Source organism: Notolepis coatsorum (genome assembly GCF_963971535.1).
Source record: "Notolepis coatsorum genome assembly, chromosome: 15".
Classification (NCBI taxonomy): domain Eukaryota; kingdom Metazoa; phylum Chordata; class Actinopteri; order Aulopiformes; family Paralepididae; genus Notolepis; species Notolepis coatsorum.
The window spans coordinates 51,873,613-51,901,262 of NC_140179.1; the positions used below are offsets into that span (position 1 = coordinate 51,873,613).

The 27,650-nt window shown below is 40.9% G+C and overlaps 1 protein-coding gene across 1 annotated transcript; it reads left to right on the plus strand.

The window, feature by feature from the left end:
- Window positions 1–310: 310 nt before the first annotated feature.
- LOC311242051 (uncharacterized protein) lies at window positions 311–26,406 on the plus strand. The gene is made up of 3 exons (XM_084331004.1): window positions 311–410; window positions 13,084–13,269; window positions 24,172–26,406. Exons 1-3 carry the CDS (start codon window positions 389–391, stop codon window positions 25,776–25,778), a joined length of 1,815 nt encoding a protein of 604 aa, XP_084187130.1. The 5' UTR covers window positions 311–388; the 3' UTR covers window positions 25,779–26,406.
- The last annotated feature ends 1,244 nt before the right edge of the window (window positions 26,407–27,650 follow it).

The following is a 27,650-nucleotide window of genomic DNA, read 5'->3' on the forward strand; positions in this document are numbered from 1 at the left end:
TGTTAGTGTTTTACTCCAGACCAGCAGGCGGCGAGAGCGGGTCCTTCGACACACAGACCCACAGACCAGCACGTGACCAGAGACCATCTTTGACTTGGCTCTCGTTGATTCGACAGCAAAGAGGCTGGACGAGTTCAAGCAAAGGAACCGTGTGGCTAAACTACAGTCAACAATCATTCATGTCAATACGGCGTCGGTGTGATATATACATGAACTGGTCATGTCTAAAACTCGGCTCACGTTATTGAGGACACTTGTCACAGAGCGACTATCCGCGGCTGTAGAGCTCATTTTAACTTCTGCAGAAAGAACCACGTTAGGATTCAACAGGGACGTTTCCCCCCAGGAGCACAAACTGCAGACTGCTGTCGAACGGAGACCACTGAACATGCTGCAGTCTGGCGGAACAGGTGAGTCATTTACAATTTACATGTATTTTTAGTTTACTTTTATGACACTTATTTTGTAGATATTACAGCCTGTGAATCGGGAGTGTGATGCCAAACAACCCAGCCAGGGCCATACATTACCTACAATTACAGTTTATGTTAGCAACGTAGCTCATCTTTTGCTCGACATTACATTAGATTAAAATTGTTATAGGGTGACGACGTCAGTGTGAGAGAGACGCTTCTGCTGTTCTCCCCAAACCCCACCGAGAAAATGTTAGTTTAAACACTACTTATAGTCAACAAAGTTTTAATCCATGGTAGAGTTGAAGTAACCCTAATAATGTCAACCAACGAGGAAAAGAAGAAGAAAGGACAAGGACGCGCCACAATTGAAACTCGCTCAGCGACAAACAAACAGGACGACGCCGACGTTGAACTTGAACCTGGCGCTGCGGGTGGCTGCGACGAGGAAAGTAAATGGGAAAACATCGCTGCCCGTGTGGTTCGCGATGTGACTGAAAAGTTAAGTGCCCTGATGGACCTAAAGCTTACTGCCCTGACTGCAACACTGGAGGGCTTTAATAGCCGACTGTCAGACAATACCAAACGCATTACAGAGGCGGAATCCCGCATCTCAGCGGCCGAGGACAACTCATCAACAATAGAAAACAGACTGAAAAAGCTGGAAAAAACAGTGACGACTTTGCAACAGCGGGCGGAAGATGCCGACAATCAAAGCCGACGTGAAAGCGTTTGTATTATGGGTTTGAAAGAGGGGACAGAGGGCACACAACCTGTTAAATTCTTCGAGACCTGGCTTCCAACTCTGCTTAATATCGATACAGAAAAAGGCAGTGTGAAGATTGACAGGTGTCGCAGGGCTGCAGGAAACATCCAGCCTGATAAAACCAGACCAGTGGTCATAAAATTTCAAACCATGCGAGATGCACAACGAATTATGACAGCAGCACGGGCGAAAGGCGTACTGAACTACGAGGGCAATAAACTTCTGATCAGACCAGACATCTCCTATCAGACCAGGATGGAAAGACGTAAATACAACACCGTGTGTGATCAGCTCATCAAAAAAGGGATACGATTTAAAATGCGCTTCCCTTCGAGACTAACCATTACACACAACGGCGAGGACCACTCTTTCAAGACCCCACAAGAAGCGGAAGACTTTCTGAAAGAAGGGGATTAAAGGTACTGCCCACCCAACACATATCGGACTGATGGAATGCGCTCATGCAGAACGGACTGAGATCTCGATCTCTCTCTCTCTCTCTCTCTCTCTCTCTCTCTCTCTCTCTCTCTCTCTCTCTCTCTCTCTCTCTCTCTCTCTCGTTTTGTTGCTTTTTTTTTTTTTTTTTTTTTTTCTTTTTTTCCTCCCCATTTTTTTTTACTGGCTCACTTCACATTATACTGGTATAGGTTATTAATTATTATGTATTAAAAGACTAGTTTTTATGATTGAAATGTCCAGCTTTGATTTCAGACACAAATATTGGGGCTCCCCCCAACCCCCACAATGAGTTGGAATGGAGTAGTCCGGATAAAACTATGGCAAGCATATCTATAACCTATGGAGTGCTACAGTAGTTCATGGTTAGGATGATATTTTTTTTATAGTCACCGTAATCTCCCGGGCTCTCCCCACATTTCTTCTTCTTTTTTTTTTTTTTTTTTCTTTTAATTTAATTTGTATCACTTTATCTGATATGGGCTATACAGTTTCATGATATGCTTTAGTCACGTGATTTATGGTTTAAATACTCTTAACTCCTTCAGATATCAAACAATGGATTCAAAATCATGATTATAGATCAGTGGTACAACTATCTTTGTCTTATTATTATTATTATTATTATTATTATTATTATTATTATTATTATTATTATTATTATTATTATTTTTTTTTTTATTATTATTATTATTATTATTTATTACACCGTATTCATGCAATTCAGACAAACAAACAGACCAATGTAACTCCAATTTGAATATATACACAAAAAAATATGATTCATTCCCATAGTTTATTATTATTATTATTATTTTTCTCCTGATTGCAATTTTTCCTTTAAATCCATAAGGGCCACAATATGTGGACAAAAATAATGGTAGTAATAGGTGGGGGGGATTAAACAGAAGAAAATGGTCATACTATTTTTGGTCAAATTATCGGATGCGAGTAGCCTATATTATCTTTAAATATCTGATTGAAATTACACCTACAGACAAGGAGTGAAGCTCCAGTACTGTTGGGTTTTGTAACTATTTACTACCAATTGATACGGCGGTGTGGGGATGGGGGGGGTGTGCGGAGAGGGGCCGATTTTATCACTCGATAGATTGGCCTTTTACTCTCCCGCGGCGGGACTCCTCTCAGCTTCACTGGAACGATGTTAATCATTTTAGCCCATCCATTAGGGATGGGCCGTATGTGTTTTATGTGTAACCCGTCTGTACAAGACGGCAGGGTTATTTTGTTTTATGTACTTCACCCCCTCCCCCCTCCGTTCACCTCCTCCTTATTCCAGCCATTTAGAGACCTGCCCACATTAGCCTCAATAGAAGCGTCAAAAAAAATATTGCATTACCAACAACCATACAACAACATGTATAGATTATGGCTAGTTTGAACATAATGATATGGAACACTGGTGGAATAAATAAACAACACAAACGAAAAAGCGTGCTCACACTGATGAAAAAAGAACAGGTGGACATAGCTCTGCTAAGCGAAACGCACATTTTAGAGAAAGACATAGATATGTTAGCGGACAACACATATCATAACATCAGTCACTCTTCCTTTGGAACGAGAACTCGGGGAGTAGCCATAGTCGTTAGACGGAAGTTGAATATTGAATTGAAGGGAGTATGGTCTGATGCAGATGGTCGGATAACTATAGCTAAGATTTTACATAAGAACAGAAAAATAGCGTTGGTAGCGGTATACGCCCCAAATTTATACGAAGTTAGTTTCTTCACTACACTTACCAGAGCAATGTTAGACCTTCCCGAATACTCATTTATAATCGGTGCGGATTTTAATGCCATTTGGAACCCAAGGATGGACAAATCAAACCCCTCCTTTTCCAATGAACAAAAAAATGCATCTAATGCATTAAAGGATTGGTCGAAGATTACAGGTGTAAATGACTTATGGCGTTCACTCAACCCCATGACCCGGAAGTACTCTTGTCGATCTGCGAGACATAATACATTATCCAGAATAGATTACGTTTTCACAACCCCGAGACTATTTGATAACTACGATGTGGAAATGATACCCAATGCATTGTCTGATCACTGTTATTTACTCTTAAAAGGAACATTTGGTATACTATCATCCCGAGCCCCAAGATGGCGATTTAACACGATGCTGCTTAATAACAAGGAATTCATTACACAAATCAAAGAAGCTCTTACGGTATTCCTACGGATAAATGTGAATTCGGTGCAGGACCCCAGAATATTATGGATGTCGACAAAGGGAATGATCAAGGATTTCACTGATAGCTTTTCCTCCCAAATACGCAAGAATCGATGCTCAAAACTGGCTGAACTGGAAACACTTTACTCAACGTTATTTAATTCTTTGCAATACAACAACTCGGTTCAACTGGAAAATCAAGTCAATATACTAAAAAAAGAGATTAACGCCATATACAGACAACAATCTGAATTGCAAATACGTAGCACAAGACAACAGCAGTACTCCCAAGGTTCCAAACCAAGTCACCTATTAGCTATGCGACTAAGAGTCAACGCAAAATTTGCAGATATAACTACCATTAGAGCACAACAAGGACTTGTTACAGAACCCAAAGAAATAAACACGACATTCAAAAAATTCTACTCCAACTTATACAAATCAGAAACGACCTTCGATCAAAACAAGATGGACACATATCTTAATCAAATTAACCTCCCTAAACTTTCAGAGGATGACGCTAAACAGTTAGAAACACCGATCACACTAGATGAACTTAGGGAGGCCATATCTGAAATGCAAAGTGGAAGGGCCCCTGGAAGAGACGGTATCCCACCAGAAATGTACCTCTCTTGTTGGGACATAATTGGACCCTTATTACTAAATATGATTTTATACTCAGTCAAGGAGGGGAACTTCCATAAGAATGACAATATTGCACTCATAACAGTCCTCCTCAAAAAAGACAAAGACCCCACCGAGTGCGGTAGTTACAGACCTTTAAGCCTCCTCGGAACCGATATCAAACTGTACTCTAAGGTATTAGCCATCAGACTACAAAAGCATATGACGTCTTTAATTCATCCGGACCAAACGGGCTTCATAAGAGGCCGCCTGATCACTGATAACATAAGACGATTACTACACGTACTAGATGCTAACAAGGAAGACAACACACCTAAGGCGATGCTGTCCCTGGATGCAATGAAAGCTTTTGACAGGTTGGAATGGTCGTATCTATGGGCAGTGTTAGAAAGGATGGGGTTAGGAAAAGGATTCATTGATATGATTAAAGTATTATACAAAGACCCATCGGCCATGATTACAACAGGTACAATCACCTCCGAAATCTTTCCAGTATCACGGTCTTCCAGACAGGGTTGCCCCCTTAGTCCCGGACTATTCGATCTATCATTAGAGCCTTTAGCACAATATATAAGACAATCCCAATCCATAGAACCAATCGTAATCAAGGGCACACAACACAAAATTAGTTTATATGCGGACGACGTAATACTGTTCATGCAAAACCCCAACACCGCATTGCCTCATATTCTCAAGTTGATTGAGGACTTTGGAGATTTATCGGGATTTAGGATAAATTGGCCGAAGTCGGCCTTCCTCCCACTTAACGCCCCTGCAAAAAGAAATATAACCCTCCCAGAAGAGATACCGATGGTAAAACACTTTAGATGTTTGGGAGTTGAAATATTCCCTACCATAAGCCAAACGGTGAAGCACAATTACATAAAAATCCAAAACAAAATCAAATACGACCTTGTCAGGTGGTCAAAACTTAAAAACTCAGTACAAGCACGAATATCAATAATTAAGATGGACGTCCTACCTAGAATCAACTTCTTCAGCTCAATGCTACCGTTACCCCCTCCAAAGGGTTACTGGAAAGAATTACACTCCTCCACATACAAATTTATTTGGAATAACAAACCACCACGTATAAAAAGATCCACCGCACAGAGAAACAAAGCAGACGGTGGTATGGCATTTCCAGATTTCCACCACTATTTTAAGGCATACACTTTAAGACCACTGACAACATGGTTTGATCCCCAAGCATCAGTATCCTGGAGAAATTTAGAAGAAAATATAGTAGCTCCACATAGGCTGAAGGACATAGTGTACACCAAATTATCAATTAAGCAATGCGAACGGAAATTTGGCCCCATAATCACTCATGCAATCCGGATATGGCGTGAAACACAAAAAAAAGACTCTATCCCACATACATGGCATAATCATACTCCCTTATTCAATAACAATGCACTCTTGATTGGAAAACAACCTATAAGATTCCCTAGATGGGAAAAGCAAGGCATACACACATTAGGAGACGTTTTCAACAAACAGGGTTTTTGTAGTTTTGATGAGATATGCAAAAAATTTAATCTCACCAAGTCCTCATATTATTTTTACGCACAGTTATTGGCATGTTTGAAGGCTCACGGTGTTCCATTAAGGATACCAATTGTACACCACAGATACCACAAATTCTTCTATGAAAGAGAGACATCGAGAGGTTTTGTTTCAGATTTTTATCATCAATTACTAACGGCCTCGTATGAAACCCTACATCTAGACTCAGTCTGGAGGAGGGATATACCAGACCTGGAGATAGACTTTGACTGGCAAGAAGCCTGGGCAAATGTACGCCTTGCATCAAGGAACCCGGACCATCAACAAATCAATCTTAACTAGGCTTGGGCGGTATCACTTTTTTCATACCGTTATACCTTGATTACATAATACCCCGGTGTACGGTATTGAACGGTATGACTTTCATTTTCATCAGCGGGGGGGGGGGCAGGCAGGCAACCAGGCAACCAGGCAACCCGTGTTACCAAGTAAACAAATCGCGGAGATGGCCAGTTAGCCCGCAGCATCCGAGTGCTACTATCATTAGCTCTCAGAATGGAGCCACTAGCCAGAAGCCCGCAGCATCCTAGTAATACTAACGTTAACTCTCAGAATGGTAGCCAGGAGCCCCGCAGCACCCTAGTACTAGTAACGTTAGTATTGTGTATTCAAAAACACACCGGACTGCGACGTAACGTTTTACCGTTTATTTGCTTGTTCCACCAGTCCACAACACACACTCTCGTTACCACAACGTTTTACGGTATTTTCACAGCACTGTCGCAACATTACCGTAAAGCGTGACCACCGTTGTGATACACATACACAACAGTTAGCTCTCAGAACAGCCAGTTAGCCCGCAGCACCAGGCAGCAACGGTAAGCGTGTCTCGACTCTCATTTAATTTCCAGTGAAGCTGAGTTTCCCCTCCTCCTCCTGTGTATAGACAACCAGCTCTGCGGCTCGCTGCCTCGCTCCACTAGTGACTCGATGACTGGTCTCGCCCTCTGCTGGCGCGTGTGTGCAGTGCACTACAACCAACCACTGTTAAAACTCCGTTTCACTGTAATATAAACTGAAATGGATCTGTGATTTTGACGGTATTGATTTTCAATACCGTCGGTATCTCTAAATACCCCGGTATACCGTCATACCGCCCATGCCTAATCTTAACTATATTCACAGGACATACTTAACTCCTATAAGACTGAACAGAATGGGTCTTAAACAGGACTCCAAATGCTCCCTATGTACAGGTGGGGATGAAGGGACATTTATGCACATGTACTGGGACTGCCCACCAGTTAAGATATTTTGGAAAGAAGTGACCCAGCAATTGTCAAATCTCTTAACTCTGGATATACCTGTACACCCCTCTGTATTACTGCTGAATGATGTCTTTGAGCATGCAGTACCTCCACAGCTAAAGAGATTGGTTTTATCCGGTATCACAGTGGCTAAAAAGCTGATAGCATCACGATGGTTTCAACCGGAAAAAATGTGCCGTAAGGTCTGGATTCTTACATATCTCGATGTGATTTATCAAGAAATATCAACAGCTAGAATTTTGGGTCTCAATGAATCCAAAATGGCAATGTGGTTAGAAGTGGTGGAGAGAATAAAAGCCAGCATATAATGGTAGTGTCTGGTTAGGAACAAATTATAATGGTTGGATTATCCAATGGGGCATATGTGTATTTGTATATCCTATTGTGTGTTGTCATGTTTGTTTATGTGTTTGTTTAAAAAATAATAAAAAAATAAAATACAAAAAAATGTATTGTCACCATACAGCACAAGTACAGTTGATTGATTGAAAACTTTATTAACGGATTGCAGAATGGGTACAATACAGTACAGCTCAATACACACAATTGTTAAGGGGATGCAGACCAGATAAAGACTTTCGTCTTGTTTACATCAGGGTCCCCCATTTTCAATTCATCAGGACATATGACATACATGACATACAGATATACAGTACTGCTACATCTATACATTTATGACATACCAGATTTGCAAATACAGTATTGTTTGTGATTAGGGGTGGGACGATACATCGATCCAGATCGATACATCGATGTAATTATCAACAATCGAATCGGATCGATGCGATGTAATAAGATCGATTCATATCGATACTCTTATTTTGAAAATCCTGTGGCGAGTCTCATATCCGCCCAAGAACAACAGCAGTAGCTCCGTGTGTGTAGACGTTACAGCATAGCATTCTCCCTTTCTGTGTGTGTGTGTGCGCGTGTCTTTGGAAAGACCAGATGAGGTCAGAGGAGTTTGATGTTTAAATGTTATTTAAACATAAACAATATAATACATAATAAATGTAGGCCTATACATGATCATGCAACATCAACAAATTGTTGTAGGAACGGTTTGGGAGAGGGAGGTTGTGAGTTTTGAGTTCCAAAAAATGTAGCTTAAAGTTTAAAGCTCAATATATAAAAACGTGGCACTTTACAGTGAACAGGAGGTCTATTTGTATTAAAAACAATAGATTGATTTTCCTTTAAATGTCTGGAAGAGCTCAAAAATACAAATGTCAAATGATATTTTCATTACTTTTTTTTGTTGATCTAAATGTTACTGATTGTGTTAAATGGGCATATGATATCATCTCATATCGATCGCAGGCACCTGAATCTAATCGTATCGTATTGTATCGTGAGAGTCTTTGTGATATCGGCAAATATCGTATCGTTGTCCAAAGAATCGATATTGTATCGTATCATGATGAAACTGGTGATTCCCACCCCTATTTGTGATACAAAAAGAGTCCAGAAAAGAGTATACATTTGACGTAAAAACTGTACATTGGGGAGATTGGGGAGGTTGGGTAGGTGGGGTGGCTGTACATTGGAGGTGGTTCATATAGATGTTGTTCAACCAGCTGTGTCTGTATCTGCAAATAAACGCCCAACCCCCCCTGTCTGTATGTTTGTTTATAACTATTACAATGTTGCATAATAATAATAATAATAATAATAATAATAATAATAATAATAATAATAATAATAATAATAATAATCCCTCGCCAGCCCTATTTAACATGGAGAAGTTCCCCTTCTTTGCAGGGCTATAACTTTTTAAAATGTATTGCTAAATTGACATTACTATGGCCCATTCAACGTCCTATATCTATTGTTCAGGGTGTAGCAACATTATACTTTTTCATTCACATATTCATACTAAAATACGGTCTAAAGTATAAGTATGTTTTTATCGTTTTCTGCAGCTTTCTCCAGAACTTGATTTATAGCCCTAAATGCATTATATTGATGATCAAATACAGTTTGGTAGGAATCTGTGCAAGATAAAAAATTTCAAATGGACGTACTTCTAGAAGTTACTACGTATGATCTGATGATGACCGGATGGGGGGGGGGGGGGTCGTTTATAATTCCCTGGGCAACGTTATATCATTCATCTAGTGTGGGTGATATGATCATTAGAGCAGTTAGTATCGAAGACATTAAAAAAATAACGCTGAAACTAGAGCTGCCGCGGTATTGATGTTTTCCTTACCGCACACATTTGCAAAATATTTCCTACCGCCGCGGTTATTACTGCACGCACAAAAAAAAAATGTGAATGCATTTTTTTTTTTAGTAGTAGTCTACTCTTTATAGCATATAGCCTGCCTCTAGTCTAAATGTCTATCTTTAGAGGATGACTTTGCAGCATGAATATTGTTTGGGATTCGGCAAGCACGCATTAGTTATTGAAAGTGAAACACGGATTCGAAGTTTCCCCTCTGGTCGTGCGCAGTTCACTCGGTGTCGCGGGCAGGGGTGGTTACCCCTAACCCCCCCGACCCTTTCTTATTATTATTACTATAAAGTTACTACTTTATAATAAAGGCATTCGTTTTGTGGCATTAACATTATATAGTTATACGTTCAATAACATCAGCGTATTTACCGGACCATTAGCAAGGCAAGCAATACTCTATTCATATCTCAGTTCCTTTCTTTGCTCAGAGCGTGCTGAGTTGTCCCATTCTGCGGTCTGTTAATAAAGTTTTCAATCAGACAAGTGTATAGAACGAAGGGCTTTTATTATAACATTCGTTGCAGACAGTAAAATCATTATGTCTCGTTTAGTACTCCTGAAGAGCGATGGTAGTCCACTCCGGCGGAGAGTTAAAGCTAACGTTATTAGCCGTGTTGTGATGAGCTGACATTCAGGACGTAAAAAACGTGTGACGCGTCTCTCTTCTGACCAATCAGTGGTCTGCAATGTTTCACGTGACTTTTCTGGTACCCAATAGGGTCGCTTGGAACCTCGATGGAGGAGTAGGGTATATCTGCAGAGCCGCAAGCCCAACGAGAGGAGGGTAATTTATTATTATTATTATTATAAAAAACAGCGGTGACGCGGTATTCAGCCTACTCTGCGGTGGCCGTTATGTAACAGCGATACCGCGGTAATGCGGTAATCGCGGCAGCTCTAGCTGAAACTCACCGTAGCTTCCTCTCGCCGTTGGGAGATGAGCGTGGAACATAATTTTTTCTATTATGGGATGTCGAAATATCCGATCCATTTCCAGGTTGTATAATAGTATATACGTCCAAATCATGTATCCGTTGTGATCAGCTCGAGTCCTGGGACTATTAGCGAGTGATCGGACCGAATTGAAATGAGCACCAGCTTCCACTTCCTGTTTATGCCCTGGGCGATCCGCCGATCGGCCACCAGATGGCGCTCTTGAACCGTTGTAGAGTTGAGAGGGGCTCAACAGTACATCTCATGTCTCCGGGGGAGAAATATGATTTCGATCACAGACACTATAATGACAAACATTTTATTTGTTTCCTGACAGCTAATTATGATTATTATTATTATTATGATTGAACAGCAACCAGTAGGCTTATATCAGTGTATATTTTATTAACAGATTGCAGAATGGGTATACAATACAGTACAGCTCTTATCTTTTTCTCTCTTTAGTCTCCCTATGCCTTTCTTTCTCTCTTTCTCTCTCGTTTTCTCTCTATCTTTCAATAGATGTTGTTCAACCAGCTGTATCTTTCCCAATGCAAATAAACAATATTACTATAGTTAGTACCCCGCCCTGTCTGTCTGTTTGTTTGTCTATCGGTCATATCTGGTTGCCTGGCTGTCTGTCTGTCTGTCTGTTTGTTTGTCTATCTGTCTATATCTGGTTGCCTGTCTGTCCCGACAGAGACAGAGACAGAGAGAGAGGGGGGGGGGAGATAAGCCTCTGTCATCTTAAATGCTATGTTCTTTTAGTAGAACTGTTCGGCTACCGCAGGAGTGTTGAGAGAGTAGCAGATTCCGTTCATGGTTATTGGTATAGCTGTAGTCACGAGAGACCTGAGACGTGGTTTTTAGCCTCACGTGTAGCCATAAACACTGCAGAGCTTAACGGAAATGGGAAATGAAGAAATAATGTGAATTATTCTAAAAGTTATAATTATTTTGTCTCATCTTGTTTTAGTCAACATAAATTAAGAGAGAATTCGTCATGGTTTTTGTAAACTACATTTTTGTGTCCTCAGTTGTGGTCAAAGATATTTAATAAATGATTTAATCACGTTAGTGTCACATGATGTAGCACTCAACACTTTGATGAACATTGTTGCTCAGCTGATAGAGTTGTGCCCTTCCTGATGGCTTGTCGTACAGAACTTGTAAGTCGCTTTGGATAAAAGCGTCAGCTAAATGACTAAATGTAAATGTAAATGATCAACATTAACCCTTTTCTCGCCAAGAACGTGTTACCACGTCATTGCTCGCCATGCGTAATCTGCCAATGACGCCGTAAGGCGTCTTTGAGATCAATATTTAAAAAATCTGTGATGGCAATCATATTTCACCCACGGAGTCTTGAGATCTCCTGTTCATCTCCTCTCAACTCTCCAACAGTTCAAGAGCGCCATCTGGTGGCCGATCGGCGGATCGCCCAAACAGGAAATGAGCGGCAGGAAGTGGTGCTCATCCATCTTCGGTCCGGCCACTCGCTATCGCTCGCGGGACTCGAGCTCGACACACTGGATAGAAATCCGTTGCCAATAACTCGATAAACTACATGATTTGGACGTATATATTATTATACAACCTGGAAATGGATCGCATATATCAACATCCCATAATCGCGAACTTTCTGCTCCACGCTGACCACCCAACGGTCATTGGAAGGTGCGGTAAGTTTCAGCGTGTTTGAATATTATGATCCATATAAACTGCTGTGATCTATGTATCGCCCATACTACATGAATGATTTAACGTCGGCCACGGACTTATAAACCCCCCCCCCCGGTCACCAGCAGATGATGAGGCAAGACGTTTAGGACCTTGTGCAATTGAAAGTTTTAATATGACGTCAATCGGTATCAAACTACATTTGATGATCTAATATATGTATTTAGGGCTATAAATCACGTTCTGCAGAATGCTGCAGAAAACAATAAAAACATATTTATAAGTTTAGACTGTATTTTAGTATGAATATGTGAATGAAAAAGTAGAACGTTGCTACATTCTAAACGATAGATACTTGACGTTGAATGGGCCATAGTAATGTCAATTTAGCAATACAATTTAAAAAGTTATAGCCCTGCAAAGAAGGGGAACATCTCCATAGACTTACAGTGGTGGCAGAGAGGGGTATAAAATCAGAATAATCCCTGGCAGATAAAGGGTTAATGTAACATCACGTCTCGTCGTCGCGGGTAAAAGCTTAGCTGACTAACATCTTTCGTCATAATTTTTGTTGACAAAATTAACACTGGCCATAAGGCCTAATGCCTATATGCCTGGCTCTGTTCCATTGCTGTGAGTCTCCAGAGCACATGGGGCACATTCAGCAAGATTTTCTATGAACATTTATTATTATTTATTATTTGATGCTAAATCATTTAAAGAACATTTCCATGAGTCATTCTTAGTGAGGCCCAAAAAGTGAGGGACGGGTTTATTACGTCTTCTATGGGTGATTTAATGTAAAAGGCTTAATGAAAAAATGCAGATTTAATTAACAACACTCAATAATCGGACCGCTATCCTGAATAAAGTATAATGTGCTAATGATTTCAATGACAACGTTCCTTTTTCCAGAAGTGCCACTGCAGAGGGCGGTGGTGACGGAGCAGCTGAGGGCGGCGCTGGAGGCGATCATGGTGCTGGTGGAGAGAGTGATGGCAGAGTTCCAGGAGGAAGCCGTACGGTCAAAGCAGGAGGTCGACCGCCAGCGCAAGCTGCTGGATATCATTCTGCAACCACAGATCAATTTACACAGAGCAGGTATGTGAATCGGATTATTCGCAATTATAATAATAATAACTTTATTTGTATAGCACCTTTCATACAGGGGATGGCGGTTCAAAGTGCTTCACATCAGTAAGAAATTAGGCATAAAATCGGTGTAAAACAAGCAGCAAGAGCAAAGCATAAAGTGGGATAAAATAATGCGGATATATTAATCAAATATCAAAACCTCATGTTCCAATAGGCTTCTTGGATTTCTGTAATCTGTTACAAAACATGATAAAGGTTATAGTATGCACTTAGTGGATAGCGGGGCGTAAAGATAAAAGTAAAAATTAGTAAAATAATAGTAAGGGTAAAATGAGCAGACATATAAAATTACAGTTTTTCACATTAGGCTCTAACATCCCAACAGGCCACTGCCGCTTTTATTCATTTGAATTGTGAACGAGAACCTGCATGCTCAGATTTTCCTAAATAGCAGTTTTTAATACATTCAAATAAATATTTGATAGAATTAGAAACTTTTACCCAGATCCTTGGTGTCTTTGGGCTTCTGCCTGAAATGGGAACACCCAGGGAGATGTGAACTGTAGTGTCTTCTCCTCACTGCTAGCTAGACGTTTAATATTGAACTTAGTGTCTTCTCCTCACTATTAGCTAGATGTTTAATATTGAACTGTAGTGTCTTCTCCTCACTCTTAGCTAGATGTTTAATATTGAACTGTAGTGTCTTCTCCTCACTCTTAGCTACCGGTAGATGTTTAATATTGAACTGTAGTGTCTTCTCCTCACTCTTAGCTAGATGTTTAATATTGAACTGTAGTGGCTTCTCTTCACTCTTAGCAGGCATTAAAGCGTTCCGTCTTGAGACGGATTTCCGTCAATTTGATTCGGAGTTCAGTCAATTTGATTCGGAGTCGTGACGGATTTTCCCTCAATTGGCTACCTTGTATAATATGATTTGTAGATGCATACAGATTGAAACTAAATTGAGCCAATCGGAGGCATAAAATATCTCGAAAAAGGGATTTTTTTTTTCCTGCCACGCCAAGCAGAATTATTTGCGAGCAATAATGGCAGGACGCATGCAGCGACTCGAGAGACAGGATTACGCTAATAGTTCGTCGTCGGAAATGTATAATAATCGCAAGATGCATTCAGACAGTTTAGGATCTAACTAAATGGATTTATGGACACATTTATGCCCGGACCACAAAGCTTATTGAAGGGTTAGCGGCGGCGCGACGGCTCTACCGGTGAGTCAGTCAGCCTGTTATATGAAAATGTAATTGTAGCGCTGTCAGACCCTGATAGGGGTTGTTTTTTCCTTTTAGCTAATGCTATTAAATAAAAATATACAGTGGAGGTTAAAATAAGAGTGACTTTGCCTGAAAAAAAAAGTTCAGTCATGCGATGTTTTGACGGAGATGACACACCCCCGCGGGAATCGACGTTCATAAATCATAGGCTGATATACGCTACATTCCCTTTAAACATATAAATGTTACAGGACAAAAGTAATAGATTTAATCACTTTTATTCTTTTAAACTTGGTCTGACCGACCATCAGCATATATAGACCATGACAGGACAGGGACCTAGCTACACCGCCAACACTCTAATAAATCACAGGCCAGCAAGAACACTGCAATCATTAGCTGCTGGACTACTAGAGGCTCCCAGAAACAGTCAAAAGAGGATCGGTAATGCAGCCTTTATCAACTATGCCCCAAAACTATGGAACAAACTACCCCAAAACATCAGGGAAGCCAACTCGCTAGACATCTTCAAAAGACAGCTTAAAACCTTAAAACCTCTTTGCTCAGGCATTTCAATGAAACATCAGGGATATCCTGACACAAATTGTACTTCACCTGCACTAATCTTACCCTACATACTTTTATACACTTTCTATCAAATTCATGTGTCGGTTCTATGCCAATTTGATCTCACTACCTCCTATGCACTGTAATTTTAAGAGCACTGCTCTGTTGTAATTCAAAACTGAACTTTGTAAAGAAACTCAAAGTTAAGAGTGATGCACTGCTCTGTTGTTGAGTTGTGAGCGACGCACTGCTCTGTTAAATTATAAGGTCATTCAGAACTGTACTTTGTAAAGAAACTCAAAGTGTTAAGAGCGATGCACTGCTCTGTAGGGGTGGGAATCACCAGTTTCATCACGATACGATACGATATCGATTCTTTGGACAACGATACGATATTATATGCCCATTTAACACAATCAGTCACATTTAGATCAACTCAAAAAAGGCAATGGAAATATCAATTGACGTTTTAATTTTTTAGCTCTTCCAGACATTTAAATGAAAAACAATCTATTGTTTTTTTTTTTGCGTTTTATCGCTTTATTTCTACTGGGCAGTCCAGTAGAGAGAGACAGAGGAGGAAAGGGAGACAGAGTGGGGGTAAGACATTTGGCAAATAACGACGGGTTCGGGAATCGAACCCGGGTCGGCCGTGTCGCGGCTGAGCGCGCTATGTGGTTCGCCACTGGGGCGCCCCACAATCTATTGTTTTTAATACAAATAGACCTCCTGTTCACTGTAAAGTGCCACGTTTTTATATATTGAGCTTTAAACTAACTAATTTTGGAACACACAACCTAAAACCCCTCCCTCTCCCAAACCCTCTCTACAATTGTTTTATGTTGCATGATGATCATGAATACATTTATTATGTATTGTATTTTTTATGTTTAAATATCAACATTATCTGTCCATCCTCAGTAAATACTAGTATCAATATAATAATACTCCTCACTTCATCTGGTCTTTTCAAACGCACACACACACAGAATGCCCCTCCCCCAGTCCCCAGACACAGAAAAAGATAATGCCCCCCCCTCCTTCCCCAGTCCCCTCTCCTCTCTCCTGTTCTCTCTCAGAGTTAGCTGCTTAGCTTAAGTAAGCAGCTAACGTAACGTTAATTTAAGTCTTTAACGCAGCGTGGGCATAAAGGAATGGCGACGATGCAAAGCATGTTAGATGCATTTGACCCTTTGCGGGGGAAAAAACTGCACAGACTTATATCGGGTCGCAAAATAGGCGCTCTGTAGCCCTGCTCTGCTGTACAGAGCTACACAGCGTTTCATACTGGGCGGATACGACTCGCCGGATTTTCAAAATAAGAGTATCGCAATATGAATCGATCTTTTTACATTGCATCGATCCTATTTGATTATTATTATTATTATTTTTTTTTAATTAATAGTTTGAAACACAAAACAGCTCAACATATATACAGTACAATACAGACAAAACTAAACTCACAAACAGTACAATACAAATAATGCTAAACTCACAAACAATAAACAATACAATACAATACAGACAAAACAAAACTCACAAACGGTACAATACAGACAAAACATACTAACAAAATGGGGGGGGGGGTGCAGATCAAACACTCCTGCTTTCAGTCATAAGTATTCTCCAAATATGTCCTTATATAGATCCAGGGACCGTCCTCTCCATGGGCATGTTCAGCGAGCGTTGAGGCTGCTCGTTCCATTGTCAATAGGTCCATGAAATCCCTCATCCAGGTGTCCATGCAGAAACAATTTGGCTTTTGGATCTTCCAGTTCATCATGATAGTACGCTTAACTGACATATGTGCTAGTGTAATGATGCGTTGCGTAAGTGCTGATTGTATACCAACTACCCCTATGCCCAAGAGGCAGACTTTTGGACATAAGGGTATCTTAACACTGAGAATAGAGGATAGTCTTAAAATGACCTTGTGCCAAAAACTCTTCACTGTGGGGCAATGCCACAACATGTGGATGAGTGTTCCTACCTCCCCACATCCATGCCAGCACAAATCTGAAATGGCTTGATCCATTTTTTTTATTTTACATGGTGTAATATAGGCTCGATGAACTACCTTTAATTGTATCATTTTATATCTTACACATTTTGATGTTGTTGTATTTTTTAAAACCGTCTCCCATTGTGGAGCAGTCAAGGAGACCTTCAAATCCCTCTCCCACTGCTGTTTAATGGAGGCCAGGCCATCTGATGAGCTAAGTGACAGTAACCTATAGATCTTAGATACTGACCTCCTTTCTGAAGCGATCCTTCTTAGTCTGTCATCCAAATCCTTATGTATCCCCATATCTCTATTTTTCATGGATACTGATCTTACTACAGATCTCAACTGAAAGTACAACATGAATTCACTATCTCTTAAATTATACAGATCTTTCAATTCATTAAAAGGTATCGTCTCTCCATCCTTCACAATCTGTCCTAGTTGATGTATTCCTTTACCCTGCCATGAAGTATTTACTAGTGTGCTGCCCCCAGCCATTAACAGGGGGTTAGACCATATGGGGCATGAAGGTAGAGAGATCCCTTTGAAGGCTAGCCGTTTCTGTAGGGTTTTGATTATCTCACATGAAAATCTTATTATCGGGTTATCCATTTTAAAGTTAGGTTTGGGGTGAAACCATAATGATACCAAGGATACCGTCTTACTAAGTTCTGATAAAATATTCTCCTCAATCCATTTCCAACTGCCTATTTCGGTCTTGCATATGTAACCCCATGACAGGGGGAATCTGGCATTATAAGAGAGATAGTATGAGTAAACATCCGGAATACTAAGTCCACCGCTATTTCTTGGTCTCATCAATTTCTTGTAGCTGATTCTAGGTGTCTTCTCCCTCCATAAGAAACCTGTAAATAGCTTATTCATCTCTTTAAACCAATACGAGGGGAATTTGAGTGGAACAGCTGATATTAGAAATGATATTCTAGGTAAAATATTCATTTTTATTATCTCTGCTCTACCCCATAATGAAATGGGTAACACTGTCCATCTCTTAATATCCTCCCTAATTGTCTTCAAGAGGTGTGGACCATTAGAATCAAAAATCGTGTCTATAGGTGTCCGGATGTTTATTCCGAGGTATCTCATACCTTGTGATCTCCACTGTAAGGGGGCAGAACCAATATGTGAAGGATGGGTCAGGTTATTCAGAGGAATAGCTTCACTCTTATTAAAGTTCACCTTATATCCTGAAAACTCCCCAAATGCTTTAATCAGCTTCATCACCTGTGGGATTGATTGACAGGGTTGTGTTAGTGTTAATAGTAGATAATCTGCATACAGATTAGCTTTAAAGTCATGCCCCCCAATATTGATGCCCGTGATTTTCTCCTCTGCTTGTATGGCACATGCCAGCGGTTCGAGGGCGAGGATGAAGAGTGATGGAGAAACCGGACAACCCTGTCGGGTGGACCTGAATAGCTGAAACGGTTGAGATATAATGCCATTTGTTTTAATTGAAGCTAGTGGTTTGTTGTAGAGCGCCATCACCCAATGTATGACCGTGGGTCCAAAACCGAATCTGGTAAGAACATAAAACAGATAGTGCCATTCTATTCTGTCGAAAGCTTTCTCAGCATCCAAGGATAAAGCTACCGCTGGTTGTTGTAGGTTGCCCGCTTTTGACATGACATGAAATAGTCTCCTCATATTATTAGAAACGTGGCGGCCTTTAATAAACCCTACTTGATCAAGGTGGATCAGTGAAGGCATGACTGTCTCTATGCGCATGGCCAGGATCTTAGCAAATAGCTTATAATCGCTGTTCAATAAACTTAAGGGACGATAATTACCCATTTGTGAGTGATCTTTATCAGGTTTAGGTAACAAAGAGATAGTAGCCTGGCACATACTCTGAGGCATGGATTGATGAACTATTATGTCATTGAATACTAGTGTAAGCAGTGGGATTAGCCTGTGTTGAAACTGTTTGTAAAACTCTAAGGTGTATCCATCATTCCCTGGTGCTTTCCCTGTTGAAAGGAGGTTCATGGCAGATATGATTTCTGATTCTCTGATAGGACCCTCTAAATCAGGGGTCAGCAACCTTTTTGACATGGAGTGCCTGTTTGAAATATAGTTGTAACTAGTGTGCCTCAACAATATTCCATGCATCGTAATTTCTTTTCTCATAATCAGGTATTTTTAATGATCATTATTACATCATTATTGTTATTGTTATTATTAACAATATTATTATGATGGTTGTATCAACCCTAAATCTGAGTTGGAGGGGGGGGGGGGGGGGATGCAATGCAGACAAACAGCTGCATACAGTGTGACCATTTCACTCACATTTACCCATTCATTTTTGGACACATCACACACCATCGGTGTGTGTACTGTACGTGTGCTGTCATAGCTCCACCTACAGGCCTAATGGAGAACACCAGGAGAACACCAGGATGTGAATGGAGGGTGAATGTGAGGTATATCGTGTAAATAAGTTTTGATTGATCGCAAGACTACACTGTAAAAAGTTACCAGAACTTACAAATATTGAGTTCAGTTACTGTGCATTAAGGTTTTCAGTTTTCAATCCATAATAAGTTAACAGAAAAATAAGTACACAACCACATTATTTCAACCTAATAAAAATGTTTATTGTCATTGTTTTAAGAACACGAGTTGACTTGGTAATACTCACATTTTGAGTAAAAAAATGGCTTTTAACATGTGCAATGTTCAATGAAATAGAAAAATAAATAATAAAATTTGTTGATTAATCCCACTGGTCACAATGGTGACCGTAATAATGTTTTTGTTATAAGGCTCTGCAAATGTTACTGAATGATGTAGCAATGTATTTCCAGCTAAATTGAAATAATAAACAAATAAAGGGTCTCAATTAAATATGTGGTAGTAAAAAGAACCTGTGGGAGGATTTCAACAAGATAAATGCGACAACAGTGCAAAATATTTCACTATAATATTTCAGAAAAAAAAAAAAAAAAAAAATTATACTGCTTCCCCCTGTGCCTATGCAAATGCCCCCGCGTGCCTATGCAGGCACGCGTGCCTAGGGTTGCCTACCCCTGCTCTAAATGCTCCCGTTCTACCTCTTGTAATGTGGGTAAGGATATGTCCTTAAAAAATATATCCATGTCTTCCTGTTTTTTAGACCCTTCTGACTGATAGAGTTTACTATAAAAATCACTGAAAGCTTTATTAATTTCTGTTTGTTCATAAATAACTGCACCTGTACTATCACATATAAATGGTATTGATTGGCGATTTTCTAATTGTTTTAATCTTAGTGCTAGCATCTTACCGGCTTTATCTCCTGATTCAAAATATTTCCTACTGAGTCTGAAAAGAGCAAACGCTGTCTCCTCATGTATAATTGATTGCAACTCTGTCTTAAGAATCAACATAGTATTTTTCAGTTGTATATTTCCAGGGTTAAGCATGTGTTGTGTTTCTACGGCCTTAAGTTCTAATATTAAGTTGTTTTTCTTCATTATCATTTTCTTCTTTCTGGCTGTAGAATAGCTAATAATCCACCCTCTGCAAGTTGCTTTGAATGCTTCCCACACCATTTGTATTGAAGGGACAGATTTTAGATTAATATTTATAAATTCAGTTATTCTCTCATTTATCAAAGATACAAACTCTTGATCTTTTAGCAAAGAGTTGTTAAATCTCCATTGTTTACTTTTGTGATTGTTTACAGAGAGAGCTAAGCGCACTGACATGGGGGCATGATCTGAGATTATAATATTATGGATGTTGCACTCTATCACATTCTCAACTGTACATTGTGAAAAAAGAAAGTAATCAATCCTTGACAATGCACCATCTGATATGAGTGGGTGGCCCGATCTATCCACTGCCGGGTCACTAACTAGGTTGAGATCACCTCCTAAATAAATCTGGTCTGCTGCAAAATGAGATAATGCCACACTTAATTTGGATAGAAATTCGGCCTGACCAATATTGGGTGCATGCATAGACATTTACTAACGTGCATTTAGTATTTTGTAAAAAACCTGATAGAATGATAAACCTGCCATCCTTGTCAATAATTTTTTGAGATAGTCTAAACGTCAGTCGTTTTGCTATTAAAATACTGACGCCCCTAGATGCCCCGGATCCTATTTGATTATTGATAATAGATCGACATATCTATCTGGATCGATGTATCGTCCCACCCCTACTGCTCTGTTGTATGTTAGAGCAATGCTCTGTTGTGAGTGACGCACTGCTCTGTTAATTTAGAACCTACCCTGGGTAAATAAAGGTTAAACATGTTAGAGCGATGCTCTGTTGTATGTTAGAACTTTGTAAAGAAACTCAAAGTATTAAGAGCGATACACTGAACTGTAGTGTCTTCTCCTCACTTTTAGCTAGACATTTAATATTGAACTGTAGTGTCTTCTCCTCACTCTTAGCTAGACGTTTCATATTGAACTGTAGTGTCTCTTCACTCCTAGCTAGACATTTAATATTGAACTGTAGTGTCTTCTCCTCACTCTTAGCTAGACGTTTCATATTGAACTGTAGTGTCTCTTCACTCCTAGCTAGACATTTGATATTGAACTGAAGTGGCTTCTCCCAACTCCTAGTTAGATGTTTAATATTGAACTGTAGTGGCTTCTCCTAACTCTTAGCTAGATGTTTAATTAGGGATGCACCGATATGAAAATTTGCCACCGATGCCGATTGTTCAACTAACACAATCGGCCGATACCGATATTTGTGGCAAAAAATATATATATTTTATAATTTTTTTTTTTATTTTTTTTTAAACTACTGTATATTTGTATGTCTCTAAATGTTTTGATGAATTGAAAATGGAGGACCCTTATGTAAAAAAGCAGAAAGTATTTTTCTGGTCTTCATCCTCCAGTCCACTGAGCTGTACTGTATTGTACCCATTCTGCAATCTGTTAATAAAGTTTTCAATCAATCAGACAAATGTATAGAAAAGCTTTTATTATAACCATATAACAAAGAAATATATTATTGTTTATGAAAATGTTTTAGCCCTATGCTTGACTATTATTTTAGGCATGGCAACGAATAAAATAATAATAATAAAATGAATAAATTAAATATTAAATAAATAAATAGGCTACACGTCTCTCTTTTTGTGTTACAAATTGTGCTCACCGATATGAACATAGGCCTCTTTACTTACTTAAAAAAGGAAACATCAAGAAATATGTTTATGGTATTAATTCCACCATGCCATGTGTGTTTTTATTTTATAATGCTGATGAGTCATGATTATTGCTGAAGTCTGAGTCATACAATACTCACTGGCTTTCATAACAGACTAACTTGTCTTGCTCGCTCAAGACTTGTTTATTAGTTTTAATAAGAGAGCACTATCTCTCAACCAAAGCAATGCAACAGAACAATTTTGATTGACAGTCGATTCTGCCAATTACGTCACACCACTTGCACCAGCCTCTGCTGTTCTTTTTTTTGATCCACTTTTTCTCCCATTTTTCTATATTTTCTCCCATCCCAATTTCGTATCATCCAATTCAACCCTCCCCTGTCACGAACGCTGTTTCTTGCCTCCCACAAGCCGGCTGCAATGTGGACTAAGTCATACATAGCACAAGTCCCCTCCGGTACTTGAGGTAACAGCAGTCGCATCTTTTCACCTGCGCAGCTCGATCTCTCAGTGTCGAGGAGTAACGCGTGGGAGGCTCACGCTGCCCCCGACACTTCCTGATTCTACTGCGCAGGCGCACCAACCGACTTGTAGGAGTCGCTTGTTCACAACGTTCGATCCCCACCCTTCAGTTTTCCCTCCCCGTAATACGGCCAATGTGTATTACTGCGGACGACCAGCTAAACTGAAAACAATGTGGAGAGCTGGATTCGAACACGCGAATCCTAGCGTCTCCACACTGGTGGCGAGTGCCTTGCCCACTACACCACCTAGCCGCCCTGCCTCTGCTGTTCTTACCACCAATCAGCAAGCGCTTATTCGTTTTTTACTTCCGGGAAGTCCGCCATTGATTTTCAGGAGATATCAACAACAAAGCTAATAAAGTTAGCTCCCCGCGGCCCACGAGTAGACTACCAGCGCTCCGCAGGATGACCAAACGAGGCATAATGATTTTACTGCAACAAATGTTATATTAAAAGCTTTTCTATACATTTGTCTGATTGAAAACTTTATTAACAGATTGCAGAATGGGTACAATTCAGTACGGGCTCTCTGAGCAAAGGAAGGAACTGATGCAGTAGCGAGTGTGTGTGTGGGGGTGGCATTGTGCAGGTCGCTTGACTGAAACTTTTTTCAAAGTTTGAATGTGGACCAGATTGATACCCCCCCCCCCTCCGCCTATACTGTATATATATATATATATATTATATATATATAATTTCTTTTACTTGTTTATTTTTGCCCCCCTCCGCCTATACTGTATATATATATATTATATATATATAATTTCTTTTACTTGTTTATTTTTGCTTTGTTGTACTACACAGTATTATTTATTTGTAATTCTTTCCTGCTCAATATTGTTTTCTTTTCATGTTTTGGGGAGGTGGTGTGAATGAATGTGGCCGATCAATGCATAGGCACGAAAAGTTTGTGGGCGCCAATCGTGATTGAATGTGGCCGATCAAAGCCGTAATAACTTACTCAGTCGGTGGATCCGGTTAATACAATTTATTAACTCAGAATGAAAGTATCAAATATAAATAACTCAGAGATATATGGCTTGATGAATGGCTCTTACCAAATAACTAGCTGTTGGAATCTGTAAGAAGAGACAGATTTTCATGAGGGAATCCCCTTTATACACAAGGGAGAGAATACAACTGGGGGGAGTTTGGGTGAAATAGCTCATAGGGAGGAGACTAATGTCTTCATCCTCCACAGTGGGTGTCCTGGGATTGGGTGGGGAGGGTAGTTGAGCTGGGCAGTGGGGGAGGGTGGGATGGGGGTACGAGTGTTGTGGGTTTATATGTTTAATTTTCTGTACATTTTCGGTGAAATGTTTAAATTGAAAAATCGTATAATATAAATATAATAATAATAATATTAATAAAAAAAATAAAACTTCCAAGTCAAGTTTCAAGATGATTTATTGCTCCTCTTTTCATCCCTGCATCCAGACTCTCTACGGGACAATGTCTCGGTTTGCGATGAGGACAACCGTGTTGTCCCCGGACTGTGTTGGAGCCCCAGTCCGAGCCACGAGGAGAAGGGTCCAGACTCCCTTCAGACCGGAGAAGAACTCTGCAGCCGTGACCTCCAGCCCCTCTCTTCAGACTGTGCCATCGCAGACGGTGAAGAGAACAACGGTGAGGAGAGAGAAGGCGGTGGCAGCGATGACGAATGGAGGGAACAAGGACATCGGTTGACTCTGACGAGGCAGAAAAGAAAAAAGAAAACCAAGAAACTCAAAAAGAAAACAGCGACACAGAGTGATCAGGTGAAGGAAGCGGAGAAACTCAAAAAGAAAAAAGCTACATCAAGTGAGAAGATAAAGAATCCGGCCGAGTCCAAGAGCCACAATACACGCGCTAAAATAAAAAGAGTCCCCGCGCCGTTTTGCTGCAAAGTGTGCGGACAGTCTTTCTGCTATGAGGGTCCACTGTGGAAACACGTCCAGAAGCACGACACCGGTGAAGACGTCTGCGGCGTGTGCGGGAGACGTTTTGATTCGGAAGAGAGCCTGAGACTTCACTTGAAGACGTACGTGAGAACGAACATTTGCGGCGTTTGCGGGAGAGAGTTCAGCAGACACCGGTACCTGGTGACCCACGCGAGGGTTCACACCAAGGAGAAACCCTACGTTTGCACTCACTGCGGCAAAGGATTCTCCCACAGAGGCAACCTGACCTATCACCTGATAATCCACACAAAGGAGAAACCCTACGTTTGCACTCACTGCGGCAAAGGATTCTCTCACAGAGGCAACCTGACCTATCACCTGAGAATCCACACAAAGGAGAAACCCTACGTTTGCACTCACTGCGGCGAAGGATTCCCCCGCAGAGGCTACCTGACCCATCACCTGAGAATCCACACGAAGGAGAAACCCTACGTTTGCACTCACTGCGGCAAAGGATTCTCCCGCAGAGGCTACCTGACCGATCACCTGAGAATCCACACGGGGAATCTCCTCTATTGCAGGGACTGCGGCAGGATGTTCAACACAAACAAGAGCCTCAAAGCGCACATGAGAGTTCACTCTGGAGAGAGACCGTACGTTTGCACCGTCTGCGGGAAGGCGTTCGTTCGCAGCAGCAGTCTGGTGGGCCACGCGAGGGTTCACACGCGGGAGAGACCCTACGGCTGCGACGTGTGCGGCAAGAGGTTCTCCCAGAATTTCTCCTTGAAGATCCACACGATGATCCACACGGGGGAGAGGCCGCACGGCTGCTCCGTCTGCGGGAAGACCTTTAACAAGGGCGGAGCGCTGAAGGTCCACCTCAGGACGCACACGGGGGAGAAACCCCACCTCTGCAACGAGTGCGGCTGCGCCTTCAGCGCCCGCAGCGCCTTCAATCGTCACATGATCGTTCACACGCGGAAGCGAGTCTACGGCTGCACGGTCTGTGACAAGAGTTACCCACGAGAAGGCCACCTGAGGAATCACATGAAGAAACACACGGGGGACATAATACCGGTAGATCCGTTAATACTGGTAGATCCATTAATACCGGTAGATCCATTAATAGTGGTAGATCCATTAATAGTGGTAGATCCATTCTGATTATTTTGAGGGGAAAACGGTAGTGTACAGCCCTATAGACCTGTTCGCTGTATACGTCAGACTCAGTGCATCAATGGACGTGTGTATATACCTCTCTCCTCCTCTAGCAGACTGTGTGTATATACCTCTCTCCTCCTCTAGCAGACTGTGTGTATCAGGGTTTCCGTTAGAAAAAATTGTTGCCGGTCTCCGTGACCTGCAAGATTTCAATCTACCGGACAAATGAGATTAATTCCGGTCATAGTTTATTGAGCTTTAAAACAATTGATAGGCAGGCTATATAAAGAATGTCATCCTCAAGGCATGTAGATTTATAATATTATTACTTAAAACTAGGCTACTTTTGCGTATACAGTCATTAATATATTCCAAATAAAATAAGTCCCTCGATACTCCTTGCTGCTGCTGACTTGAAATAAAATAGACCGCGTATGTGGGCAGTCGGTCCGACACTAAACAGCAGTCTGTTATAATCACATTTTTATGAGCTAACGAATTCCGTTATATTGGACATTTGTATTAATTATATCAAGCGAAGAACTGAGAAAGCAGAGAGACGGCAACATTATCGTGTTTTGCGTGACGACTCTCTCCACCTCCCAACGACTTATTTGCAAAGAGTATGGCGCTGCAGAGCAGCTGATTCAGCTGTTATTGGCTCTTTTCTGGGAACCGCACAGCAGCGCCCCCCACCCAACATTGGCTGAAAATGGCTGAATTGGAGTACTGCTGGAATACTGCATTGTGCTGCTGTTGCTCCGGCTCTGCAGCTTCACAAAAGTTCGCACACCCAGCACTAAGCTCTCGCTGACAACGTCGTTGTCATTATTAGAAGCAACGAGGAAACAAATGTAATGCATAGGCTATTTAATTTTAGCCTATTTTAATACAATTCAAATAATCAAATTGTGCTTAGACTCAGTGAATTATTTTCACCGGACATTAAGACCGGAGAGATTAAATATGTCGGACTTCAACAGATTTTGCCGGTCAAATACCGGTAATTACCGGCTAACGGAAACGCTGGTGTGTATTTAAGCATTACATCACGCGCAGGAGTGGTTTGTGACCAATAAACCATGCCTAGGGGTGGTCGTTAGGCCCGAGGCGCAGCCGAGGGTCGTTAGACCCCCCTAGGCATGGTTTATTGGTCACAAATCACGACTACAAGTGGTGTAAAGCTTTTATACAACTGCCAGATTCATCCAACCTTATTTCTATACAATAAACACACATTAATCGAAGATTTATTGAAAAAACCATCCGCCAGAAAAAGTAGTTCCCACAACTACAAAAAAGACAAGTTGCCTCCATGTGGAAGCAGCTTGAAGTGCATCCAACCAAACTAACACATCCAACTGTGTATTATTGGAATGATTGAGAGAAGTTGCCTCATGTGGAAGCAGCTTGAAGTGCATCCAACCAACCAGACCACGTGAGCGGATCGGCGCGGCCGAGAAATCCGCTCTTCGCTCTTTAAAGCTTGGTCCGCTCCGCTAATCACTCATGTTGACCCCGCCCCCAAGTCGCTCTCCGCTCGCTCCCCGCTCACCTTGAATCGAGCGCTCCCCGCTCCCCGCGCCAGATCGCTCGGCAGTTTTTTTTCTTCTTTTTTTGGAGCATGGTGTAAATGAGCTCAAACTACAACAGTCTACACCCCCTGGGCCCCTTAACAATTGTTTGTATTGAGCCGCATTGTAATTGTAGCCATTCTGCAATGTTAAATAACGTTGTTTATCCATTCACTATCTCTATTAAGCGATGATAGGCTAGCCGAGCCACAATGCTATGGTCGCTGCCATTAACGTTAGCATGTAAGCTAACGTCAACAACAATGGCGTCGATATACTTTTTCTAACTAGAGTGAGTGTG

Bases quoted from the DNA above. Each gene is read 5' to 3' on its own strand.
- LOC311242051 (XM_084331004.1), top strand. From the start codon at position 389: ATGCTGCAGTCTGGCGGAACAG. The intron at 411-13,083 runs GTGAGTCATTTA...TCCTTTTTCCAG, and splicing joins GCTGCAGTCTGGCGGAACAG to AAGTGCCACTGCAGAGGGCG. The intron at 13,270-24,171 runs GTATGTGAATCG...CCCTGCATCCAG, and splicing joins GATCAATTTACACAGAGCAG to ACTCTCTACGGGACAATGTC.